Source organism: Patiria miniata, unplaced genomic scaffold (genome assembly GCF_015706575.1).
Source record: "Patiria miniata isolate m_02_andy unplaced genomic scaffold, ASM1570657v1 HiC_scaffold_4, whole genome shotgun sequence".
NCBI classification, from domain to species: domain Eukaryota; kingdom Metazoa; phylum Echinodermata; class Asteroidea; order Valvatida; family Asterinidae; genus Patiria; species Patiria miniata.
The window spans coordinates 8,247,899-8,260,651 of NW_024037071.1; the positions used below are offsets into that span (position 1 = coordinate 8,247,899).

The following is a 12,753-nucleotide window of genomic DNA, read 5'->3' on the forward strand; positions in this document are numbered from 1 at the left end:
GTTTCGTAAGGCTTCCTGCCGCCCCCCCCCCCCCCCCCACACCCGCCTTCAGAAACAGAAGTATGCATACACATCCGAGTTTCATGCGATTGCGCAGTTTTTGGTATTTTGGGCGGCTTTTTTTCCAACCATTTTTGGGATGATCCAAAGCTCAATTTACACAAAGTAGGCCTACTCCCTTTCAGTGTTAGTAATACAGAGAACATAGCAATACAGGGAACGGCATACTTCCACTACCTTGAGCTCAGACAAGTACAATGGATGGAGAATCTCTTTTAGAAAAAATATATATGATACCACGATCTCCCGATTCCGTCCAGTAGTTTCTGCTGCAGAGCCCATTTTGTGAAGCACACATCTTGTATGTGGGTATTATTATATAAATCCCTCTATCCAACTATAAGTCAAATTCGCGGGCGCGGGACAAAATCACTCCCGACTTTGTTTCAAAAGGCTCCAGAACAAAAACTACTGGACCAAATAAGGCGATCTTGCAGTCATTTTTCTTTTAACAGAATTCCCCATGCATTGGTATAGGTTGTTTTGAGTCTCAGGGTAGCGGAAGTACGACGTTCGGGTTTTATGTTGGGGGCCAAAATAAGAACGCACGTGCGATGGTCGTTCATACATGGAAGCGTAATCGGTTATCAGAACCGTTTAGTTAGCGTAATTCTAGCATCGGGTTGGTGCATAGACTGGATCGCTCTTTTCCCCCTTTTTATGCTTATCCTTTTATCATCAAGTTTAAAGATCGCCCCAGATTTTTCCTAGATTTTCAATTGTGTGTTTAATTTTTACTGGACGGCATTGTTGACAGGCATATAGGATCATTTGCATTTATCCCAAGGTTATAACCTACCGAATTAATATCAAAAAGCTCACTTGGATTAAAGATCGAACTAGTACTAAACACCCCGTGAATTTATTCCATCTGGCTTGCTGTCATTTAAAAAAGAAAGAAATGTCGGTGATTTCAACTAGGCCTACCTAATTTTTGGAATAAAGAGTCCCATTGACCAAACACGTTTCGTTGTGCATGGTTGTGCATGGTTTTCACTGTTTCTCGAAAAGTGCATTATCCACTGAGCTGAAACTTTAACAGGTTAGGTATTGAACATTCTATGGAGGATCTTCCTTCCTGGATGTTTGGATTGTGATGAGTGGTGTTATTTTTTTGAAACGAACAAAATGCATGAAAAGCAAATGATCCTGTATGTCGGTAATTCACATGAGAAATAGTCCGCAAAATCTGGTACAAAAACAGAGCACTACATTTCTCCCCGTCCCTCCCCTCCCCCCCCCCCAAAAAAAGGTCCAACTTAGGCGAAGTAAAAAAAACACATGTTTCTCGTCCCCGCCCGCTTCCCTTTTGGAGGCCACCTGGATTTTTTTTCAATTATTTTTTATTTTTGAAAAATGCAGTAAAAGAACACCGAAAAAGTCCACGGTTAAAGCAAATGCATCTAAAACTGTTCATTGTAGACCAATACAACTCTAAATGACACTGTAAATATGTTCAGTTCTCTTGTCCAACTTGTCTTTCATTTTAAAAATGTCTTTGAACAGGGGAAACACCAACGGTTCCAGGAAATTTGAAAATGGCAGCCATCTAAAAAAAAATAAAAAATAAAAAATAAAAAGCCCCTCTTCCTCTTTTTTTTCAAAAACCCGGACGAGAAACATGTATTTTTTTATTCGGCCTTATAGTTTTATGGTGAATTTTGATGGTATGGTGAACTGCTTTTTTTTTGTTTATTGGAAAGTTTCTGATGTATGATTTCTGGAATGCTTGGCGCGATCATTCACACGGGCGCAACGGAGCGTTGCTTTCAGACCACTCCGGAAGTTCTTGTTGAGGAAAGCGAAGGCGACGGGGTTGATGCAGACGCTGCACATGGCGAACCAGTGCAGGCAGAGATACAGCACGCTGCTTTTAAGCTTCTGGTTGAAGTTGGTGACAAAGACGTAGAGGTTGAGCGGACACCAGCAGACAGCGAAGACGGCCACGAACAGGACCAGCTTGAGAGTGGTGCGCTGCTTGGCCTTGTTGTTGGCCCGCTGATGCTGGGCCATCACGCTGCCCACGTTCCCGCGAGCTCTCAGCTTCAGGTAGATGCGGAGATAGGCTGCCGATATCACGGCCAGAGGGATCAGCAGCTGGATGAAGAATGTCACGAGGGCCACGTACTTCCAGAACCAGAGGTCATTGGAGGCCACAGAGATGAGACAAAGCGTGGCTCCGTTCCTGATTTCGGTTTGACGGAAGAGGGCGTACGGGATGGACAGCAACAACGCCAGAGCCCAAACGAAGCTAGCGACGCCCAAAGCAGTGCGCTTTGCGATGCGAGGCCGGTGCGGATACATTATGTACCGGTGTCGGTCCAAAGCAATCGCCGTCAACGTGAACGTGGACACGTAGACCGACATCATGCCCATGTACTCGGCCAGGTGGCACATCAGGTCGCCAAAGGGCCAGTCAAGCACCATTTGGTGGTATGCGGTGAAGGGAATGTTCAGAATTGTCATGACGATGTCCGACAGAGCCTGGTTGGCCAAGAAGAAGTTGGTGACACTGCGCATGCGTTTGTTGCGCACCACAGCGAGGCAAACGAGGGCGTTCCCCAGCAACGACAAAATGACGACGCTCGTATAGAGCGGGATAAAGGCGGCCACGGTGCCGGCAGGGACCTTCTGAAACTCAAAACCAGGGCGGTTCGCTGGCGCAGCAGTTGCGTTAATGGAGTCGCCGCTGAAGTTCGTATTGTTGATTTTGTTGTCGAACAGCTTAGCCAGATCCTTGAACGGGGTTCCCATGGTGTATCGACGGAATCAGTACCTGGCTGATCCACAAATCTGACCAAAACAAAATGGATTAAAATAATCATGTATAGTGTCTCAAATAAGAGCACGTGGTTTTCTTTCTTTTTATCTGACATCGGTTTAAACCTGGCCCTATCTCGCCAAAGCATTTTTTTGTGCAAGCACACACCTGTATATAAACCTGCATATATATTTTTTTATAATACAAACACGAGCACACGCATTACAAGCACAAAATCGGACATAAAACCGTGCAACACGAAACGACAAATCCCTCCCACTCGCTCAATATCTCTTTGCCTTGCATTGAAAAGCAAGTGCGAGTGCACAATAAGCTCTGGCGAAAAAAGCACGCCGATGGCACACATGAAACACCATACTTTTGGTCAATTTTCAGGACAGACAGATAGACCATCCGACCGACCGACCGACCGACCACCAAGTGACATGTAGAAGCTCCTGCCAGAGCTTAAAAATCACACCCGCCCACCTTTTGGGGACACTCCTCCTTTTGGATACTGTCCAACAACTACACAAAATGGCGTCCACCTCAGTGTTCGAGGAAGATGTTATATGTGTAGCGCAAGTGCGAGTGCACAATAAGTCTCGCATGACAATCTTGCATGAAATCGATCAAAATAATCCCTGCCAGAGCTTAAAATGAAATCGATGAAAATGATCCCTGCCAGAGTTTAAAAATAAGACGGCGATCAATGCGACGCAGATGGCACATATGGAACACCATACTTTTTGGTGAATTTTCGGAGACGGACAGACAGACAGACAGACAGACAGAACGACCGACCTCCAAGTGGCATGTAGAATCTCCTGCCAACTCAACACCAAATGCAACGACGTAATACTCCACTTAGATAGCGTCTAAATCGATTGAATCCGAACGGAACAGTGCCGGGCGTATGGGTATGTTTATGATAAGTTGTTCTATGCATGTACCGAGTTTCATAATTTTTCGTCACTCGATGGTCGAGATCTTAGGGGGCGGAATCCGCCCCCCGGCTGTGAGATGGGCAAAATAGCCCGGCCCTTGTAGGGTTAAACGCCACATTTCTATCACATGCGAGCAGCTTTAGTGACATTGTATTCTTTCTGTTAGTCACATTGGTATTTCATCAAAAGCAAAGTAAAAGGTATAGCGAAAGTAGGCCGTTCCGGGTTTTTTTGCGGGGGCCATCCTGTATAGTCTTGTTATGATATAGGTATAAAAACATTCACAGGACATTAGTGTAAAATATCATTTTGCTAGACATAGAAAAACCCCGTGTATCATGAAAAAGAAGGGGGCGATTCAGAATAGGCAATATTAAAGCAAAATTCTATCTTTTTTTTCGAAATTGTTTTGACCTACCCACAAGTACAACCCAAATCTTGATTTTTAAATGCTGAATGACTATTCAATATATCCTACACACTGAAGAACAAAGTAATGCTTCAAATGAAGCAGATAATTCAGATCAATGCTCTCTCAGCTCACGAGGTTTGAATAGCTTTTCCCAGGCTTCCAGCATGCATAGTTGAAACAGACGGAAATTGCCAACACACAAAACATTGTACAGTGTTTTCCGTTTTCCAAGACACTATATTTACAAAATTTAAAAAGGGTAATGTCGGCTTCGTTATGATTAGCTTGTTCTGTATTCAATGACAGACATGACAGACGGGAATGATCTGCCTGGCTATCAGTCATCATGGTACGACGTGAGTTGAATGCTCAGGGGTAAATGATGACAGCCAGACAGCCAGGCAAATGATTCCAATCCCCAAAACGCAGCCCAGTCACAACATGAAGGATTTTACACAGCTTACTTAACAAAGCAATGAAATTGATTAAAGGCAAGGAACTTGGTCACAGTGTCAAAAAAGAGGCCGCTCGGCATTTTGGGGTTTTTTCCCCTTCTTTTTGTATAAATTTTTCTATTACTTTAATTGAAAACTGAATTTCGATTTTCAGTTCTTTACTTTGACCCACCGAGCCACAATTTCGAAAAAAAGATCGAAATTGTTTAACATTGACTATTTTCAATTGCACTTATGTTGTGTCCCTGTGTTGTCTTCTTATTTTATGGGACACCATCTGAAAGCTCAATAACGTTAGTGTCATCACGTGCTAGGTTCACATCACCATCCTTCTATTAACACTGTGCATATCTCTCACAATGAATTATATTAGCCCGGGGATGGCTTAAACGACTTATCTTATCTCTAAATGGGAGGTCTGCGGTAACACCATGTGAATGATATCTCTATAAGTGAGTTGTGTGGGTCTGAGAAGAACCAGTTGGTTTTACTCGACGTTTCGAACAGTATGTTCTACTCGTCATCAGAAGACTGCCCTGACGGGCAGAGCATCCTGTTCGAAACGTCGAGTTAAACCAACTGGTTCTTCTCAGAACTCACTAAGTGGTATTTTTCAGTCACATTGGTGTTACCGCAAACCTCCCATTCATTTATCATGTCCACCATGCAAACCAAAGTCTTATCTATCTTATATTATCTGGTTACAGTTCTCGCAAAAACTTTCATGTATTTAATAAGTATAACCAAAAAAATGTAATAAAGCAACACCAGCATATGTTTTGATAAAAGTTTTCCCGGCCAATTTCATGAAATGTTCATTCACTTCTGAAAATCGGTCATTCCTTTTCGTCTGAATTTGAATGCCCGTCTTTATTCCCATTTCAATTCAACGATCGCTAATCATTTTCATCGTCCGTGCATTCGGTTTTGAGAAACAGACGGCCAATTACGTTACATGTGCCTTCATTTTACGCAAGCATACCTTTTCTAATTTGATTTCAGGTACAGCTAATTTGATTGACGGTTATTGAAAAAGACAGCCCTAATTGTATCTGGTGCCGATGGCATTAAACTAAAAGTGAAATAGAATGGTGATTGTTTGAAATCGCCCTCCAAAAGCGATCAAGAAGTCTTGTAAACGAATCTGAATGGACATAAACGAAAGGTGCTGCTCAATCACTTAATCGATTGAACTGAAATGGAATCGAATGCTCTTGTAGCGAAAACGAAGCGCGTGTTCAGAGCGATTCTCAAATGCAGACGAAAATGAATGACCGATTTTCAGAAGTGAATGAACATTTTAGAAAATTGGCCGGGAAAACCTATAGTTATACGGCAGTTCAATATGGATAACACAAAGTGTTTGTTAATAATCACTTTTTTTGCGATGTAGCCTACATATAGTATGTCCCCCAAAAAGTGGTCGTCTCAATGTTTTTGGAATTAAAAAATAAAAAACCATGAAGTGAATTTTGCAAATTTTATTCGTGCAGATACTCCTAATCCTTGGCCTCAACCCCTATAAGTTTTTATATATTTTCCCTAATGCCTCAGCGCTGTACAATGGCAAATTAATCACACAACCTTTTTTGGACACTATGACCAAGTTCCTTGCCTTTAATCAATTTCAGTGCTTTGTTAAGTAAGCTGTGTAAAATCCTTCATGTTGTGAAAAGGGCTGCGTTTTGGGGATTGGAATCATTTGCCTGGCTGTCTGGCTGTCATCATTTACCCCTGAGCATTCAACTCACGTCGTACCATGATGACTGATAGCCAGGCAGATCATTCCCGTCCCCAACCGCAGCCCCTTTTCACAACATGAAGGATTTTACACAGGACTATGTGCAGTATGTCGTGGGGGAAATTAATAAACTCATAGGGGTTGAGGCCAAGGATAATGAGCCTGCACAGTTATATAAGAATTTTCAAAATTTACTACGTGGGTTTGTTATTTCGCGGACACTTTTTTTTAGGGGGACATACTAATTTGCTTTCCCAATGCTATTTCGATTTTCACCCGAAAAAATTGTTTATAGCTGATATGACTAGAAAAAAAAGCAATACAATCTTAAAGTTGATTTTGAATGAAAAATCGAACGAACCAAAAGATGCGGCCACGTTTAGATACGAAACCATTTTTTTTTTTGCGGCCCGGCAATAATTTCCGGCGGAGCGTTTTGTGCGCTGCAGGCGAAAAAGCAACTCCAAGGCAAAGCCTTTTTTAAAAGGGTGACAAAACCCAAAATATGAAAATGTTATATAGGCTTTCGAGTTGAAATAAAATACACAAATGGAAGTTTCGTCAAGAAAAACAAAACACGGGAAATGCCTGAGGGAGGGCACGGGAGAGTAACTTTAAGAAAACACGAGACAGAAAAGGAACATTATCGACATAACTCACGGCCATTGTTTTTTTGCATGCTTTATGCATAATGAAAGCTGGAGTATAACGCTTACCTTTGCTGTACGACCCAACGGCACCAGTGCTCGCTCCTGATTTCTCTGCGCGGTAAAAACAATTCTTCCACCTTCTACTAACCGACTACTAACGAACAGCGTTAATTTGTGTCCGGTGTTTCCCAAATGTTGATGTGAAGACGCACAGCCACCCACATATTATTGCCTCGTTTGTGTCAACTGTAGCATTTCCAATGAGGAGAGAATCGCTTCAGCCGATCTGCCTTTCACTGCGGCCAAACTGCAAGTGCGGGGGCTTTTAAAAACAATCCAATCTCCTTGTTAAAAGGGAGTGTATAGTGGGTGATTTACTGGGGAGGGTATGGATGATGATGGCAAAACAGGATATGGGCCCTAGACGAAAGGCAATCTGCCTGTCGTTGGTACTCGAGTTACATCGCCAATTAGATGGAAAACGAGCGCTGATGCACATCACGCCGCGCGCATGTTACATTTTCATTATAATAGGTGTTGGATTATTAATTTGCATCGTGTAAAATTTACGACGTGGGGAATTTTGCAGAGCCGATTTCGTGTAGTCCTCTCGAGGAGAATAAACACTGACTGTGCCATGGCAGCATCATCATGCAGATAGAGAATATGATAATCAAACATATAGAAATTGCTGGAAATAATGAGCAATGAAATACATTATACAGATAGAGGTGTCCAAAAAAAAGGATGCAAAGTTTGATCCTTTCATAACTCCATGGTCGCATGATGTTGACCAAAGCTTTTTTTTTGGTATATACGTTGGAATAATACCCACCCTATGTCAAAATGTCTGTAAAAAAACACATTTTAAGTACCAGCACCATCAGCAATATACCTCCAATTTAAACACAGTCTATACAGTGAATAGCATATATGGTTTAGGCAGATCATATCGCCTTTGCAGCAGGCCAACTTGCTTTTAAAAAGTCTTAGTAGTGTGTTGGGTCTTAATAGAACAACACAAAAGAATCGTACGCAAAAGACCTCATTTACATATCAATGAGCCATGATAGATACCGTATCATAGAGTTGAACTTCCCAATATGTGAATAGGGTACGTTTGCGAACATTTCGCTATAGGGGCATGGAAAGGAGAGTCGTCAATGCCGCGCACACACCCGTTTTCAGTACCAGTATAGGGATAAAGAAACGTCGGACGAACTGTACAACGTTTAAACGTTAAAAGGGAAACTGTTTGTAGAGCAGATGATCGCGACCGTTTCGGCATTCGCTCTGCAAGGAAATGTTAAGGAAGTTTTCGTTAATGGGCCTGCCTGCATGTTTGCACATTAAGACTCAAGGACATACGCATATTACAGAATTTTTAAGTGGAAGTGGGCTGACGTCATCCGATGAAACATCTATATTCAGTTTATGTGCACCAGTTTTCATCGGTTGCTATGTGCTACCATTCGGCACTCCAGACTCACAATCCATTGAATTTCAAGAACATGGATCTGGGAGCTACATAAACCAATGTAAAAAAAATCCCGGTTTTTGGCGCACACCTATACTTCGTATAATTATTATTATACGAAGTCCGGCACTGCTTGGGTCCTGTATAACATTATGCACAGATAGTATCGAACCTTGAAGCTCTTGTATCAGCGCATCTTGCATTAGAGTACTCTCCTAAAAGCATTGCTACTGTCCTGGAGAGGGTGGGTTACAATTCCACGTGTGCTCTTTGTGTGTGCTGTTAGGGTGCTTATCGGATGGTGGTATTGTCAATTTGTCCCGAGATACAACTGGTAGCTCCATCCCTCTTATAGGGAGAGTTTCTGTCTGGAACCCTTGGGAGTGTCTGGAGTGCCGTTTAAACCTAATAGTCTGTTCCATACTTTTCTGCAAAGAACGGATTTAAAGGTCATTGGAACGATACGATGTGAGTCAATGATGGAACGATGTGGCGTTGATATAATTAAACTTCACAGCAGGCCTTAGCTGCGATATCAATCATCCAATTGGAGTCACCAATTGGGCTATATAACCACTTGCACAAATACACGAATTGCACACGTACATACTGATTATATAGGCACAGGTCGGTGCACTGCCTGGGAGATTCTGCAGTGGTTGACTTCAGTTAAGCCATCATTAATTCTTGAGAAATGAGATTGCCCGTCGATCATCGCTACAACCATGGGCGGAAATCCTGGGGGGAGGGGAGAGATGGGGCGATATATCCCCCACTTTTTGACAACGGGTGATTGACCATTGGATCATCTCCCACCCCACCCCCAAAGTTTGTTGTGAGAACCCCCCCCAAAAAAAAAATCAGATTTGTGGTTATCGTCACTTCCCAACTGTCCAAAAACAGTTCCGAAAAACGAGTACAAAAGCTTTAAACTGAAGAGACGCGAGCGCGAAAATGTTGCATTTTAACATTATTTTGTATCATGAACAGTGACCCTTTTATGGTGCCGAAACTGTTTTATCTGTTTGAATTGCGAGATAAAAATCACGCATAGTTTGAACCGTTCTGTAAATAATAATGGGCGAATGACGTGCTTTGCCCCTGCGAAGTCCATGCACATAGCATTGTTTTTCACTTCAAACTGTTATAAAATGAGTTCACGGAGGCTCCCACCACTTCAAACTGTTATAAAAAAGAGGCCCCCACCACTTCAAACTGTTATAAAAAGACTTCACGGAGGCTCCCACCACTTCAAACTGTTATAAAAAAAGTTCACGGAGGCCCCCACCCCACCCTTATCATTTTTAGTACCCATATTGCACAAACAACAAATCCATTCAATGACTGCCTGTCTGCACAGCAATGACACAACCCAGTTTATCATTACACTGCTACTGCATTCCGCAGTGTCGTGTCCCGTCGTAACGTCGCTCCCTTGCCATTGCTTTTGTACAGTATTGCGTCGCGTCGTGCTTCGCGTGTGGTCGTTTCCCGTCGCGGCGTCGTGCGTCGCGTCGTGCGATGCGTCGTACGTGCGTCGCTTCCTGCTGCCGAGAGAGGGCACAATGACGTACATCTAATAAGATTTCTTGTGGCAACGTCATTTTTGTAAGGCAAAAGTTATTCAAATTCCAAGAAACAACTTTTTTTCCTGCTTCCGTTTCAACGGTAGTTTAATGTTACAAGACCTCATGTAACGGGCTAGCGCGGAGTCAATTCAAAGGAAATGAGGATTGAATGTCCAGAAATTTGATCTGAAAAAGTGTGTCGTCGGCATTTGTTTTTCTTCTTTTTTTTTTACTAGGCGGGGCTGACCTGCTTTTTGGTCGACAAACAGCTGTATATTTGGTTGCTTTTCCAAGGAAAAGTAAAAAAAGACGGAAACACTGCTGCCGACGACACACTTTTTCAGATCAGATTTCAGGACATACGATCTTCATTTGCTTTGCACTGACACCGTGCTGCCCTGTACCAGGAAGTCTGGTAACATTAAACTATTGTTTTAAAACGAAACAGGAAACCGTGAGGCTAAATTAATGGACGCATGTAAGAGAGATCATTGAAGGGGCGTGGCATGTTCAGGATACTTGGCCAAGGGGAGGACAACCCAAAATTTGGCTCAGTGTCTCCCAGAATAGAAGGGGAACATTGAAAATCTGTATTGTTTTCTTTTTCTTGTTTTATGATTTTGTTTGTACTATATGCTTTTTTTTTAATTCAAATTTAGGTGCGAGTTTAAAATAGTTTAAATCTGAACACTGCGTCATATACGCCTATCAAAACGCGGGTTACGTACGATACCCCGATCTAGATTTTTTAATTAATAGTTCGGTGGACGCCAGTGTAAAAATCAACCTATACCACTTTTGCTACGAAAAACAATCACGAACTCCAACCTCCATTTGTAATTGCCAAAGACGGTACTTTTTTCACGTACTATGACCTACACAGTGTCGCGACAGAATTATCACAATTTTGGACCCCACATTTCTGGACCTTGACCTTGAGTGTTAATGTTGTCGGCATAGACCATTATCATGTTGCGGCCATTTGGATTTTTCCCATTCAAATCAACGTAATCAAAGCGAGGCTGGAAGGGAAAATAGTCTGGTTCCTTTGTGCACAACAAAATTAATTATCATTCAGTACTGTTATTGGATTCAGGGAACATGACTGAAATGGTGGCAGCATGATAAAGGTATATTGATGGATAATAACTCAAGAACAGTTCTGTCAAATTTGACAGGACAAAATATGTAGAAGTTACCGATGAGGACATTTTTTTGTCAACATTTCTTAAGAAATCGGCAAATGAACACAAACCAAGTTACGATGGCTGAGCCTTTTCTAATTGATTTGTTTTCCTGCGGGACCTTGTACATGCTCTTTTACAACAAATACTAAATTTGAACTTGAGTTACAATAATGAGTTCTGCTGAAATACACGATGTCCAATGTTTAATTTCATTTTGAAACTTGGATTAAAAATGCATCCGTGCCGAATTTTGAGGGCAAACGTTCGTTCCCGGTGAGATTATCTCACTCCATGGCAACACGAAGCTACCATGACGAGGTCAAATATGCTTCCACTATACCATTTCTGCTAAATATCAATGGTTTACCGATAATCTTTATTGTGAGCAGAATTGTGACGCCAAGACATGAAGGATGAATGCAACAAAGCCACAACATTTCAGCTCGGTTAAGCTGCTCAGAAAAGAAACGTGACACTGATAAATTGCTGATAAATTAATTATCTCTTGAATTGCGAGAAAAAAACGAGTATAGTTGCCGCAAGCCCTTGGTATAATTATCTTACATGTCACACGAACATCATGATGTATCACCTCGCTGTAAACCGAAGGACAATTAAATATTGGAGGGAAAGTGGTGAGTCACACAGGTATAGGTGGAAATGGTAAAAAATTGTTTGATGTTTTGAAGGAGACGAAAGTGATGTTCTGTTTTTGAAAAAAAGGGGGGGGGGAGGGAAATGGGGGGGGGGTGAGACCATTCCCCCCCCCCTTCACAACAACTCTTGCTGGTAACAGACGGTGACTGTGTTATGTTCCGACAACAATAGGAATATGTGCAGTCGGAACAAAGGGGGTGTCGGAACACAGGGATGTCGGAACATAGCGGTGTGGCCATGGGCGTCGCCAGGATTTTTTTCTAGAGGGGGGCAAAAATTTTTTTTGCCAAAAAAATTAGGCTTGTATTTCTCAACACATTCTCGTTTCTCAACACATTCTCGATTTATCAGTTTTAGAGGGGGGCAGGGACATTCCCCCCCCCCCCCCACTCATTAAATTTACACCACTTTGTCTTCGCGCCTCTTTTTCTTTTCTTTTTTTTCTTCCTTTTTTCTTCCTTTTTTTTTTTTTTTGCTTTTCCAGGGGGGGGGGGCAAGTGCCCCCCCTTGCCCCCCCCCTCGCGACGCCCATGGGTGTGGCCCCGAAAAAAATGGATTCTAGACGCTCTGTAGTGCGATCTAAGATATCTGACCACATTAACCAATTTTGTTTTAGCAAAAGATAATCATTTAAACATTTTTTCCAGTTTGGAGTCACTGAATCAGCTATTCTGAATCAAATGTAGGCCACTTTTTTTCCGGGGACAGAAACAGTGGGGGGGGGGGGGGGGGGTGACGACATGTCCCCCCGACATGTAAAATTCGTTGGTACCCATGCATCTCCAACTGCTTTCTCATTATTTGTTCTTTTGGAATGCCAAGATAAAATTCAAACATA

The 12,753-nt window shown here is 42.3% G+C and overlaps 1 protein-coding gene across 1 annotated transcript; it reads right to left on the reverse strand.

Moving 5' to 3' along the window:
- Window positions 1–1,703: 1,703 nt before the first annotated feature.
- Window positions 1,704–7,803, reverse strand: LOC119740005 (probable G-protein coupled receptor 83). The gene is made up of 2 exons (XM_038215190.1): window positions 7,093–7,803; window positions 1,704–2,853 (listed from the first exon to the last, which is right to left on the reverse strand). The coding sequence occupies exon 2, from the start codon at window positions 2,812–2,814 to the stop codon at window positions 1,753–1,755; it is 1,062 nt and encodes a 353-aa protein (XP_038071118.1). The 5' UTR covers window positions 2,815–2,853; window positions 7,093–7,803; the 3' UTR covers window positions 1,704–1,752.
- Between the last annotated feature and the right edge of the window lie 4,950 nt (window positions 7,804–12,753).

Bases quoted from the DNA above. Each gene is read 5' to 3' on its own strand.
- LOC119740005 (XM_038215190.1), bottom strand. From the start codon at position 2,814: ATGGGAACCCCGTTCAAGGATCTGGCTAAGCTGTTCGACAACAAAATC.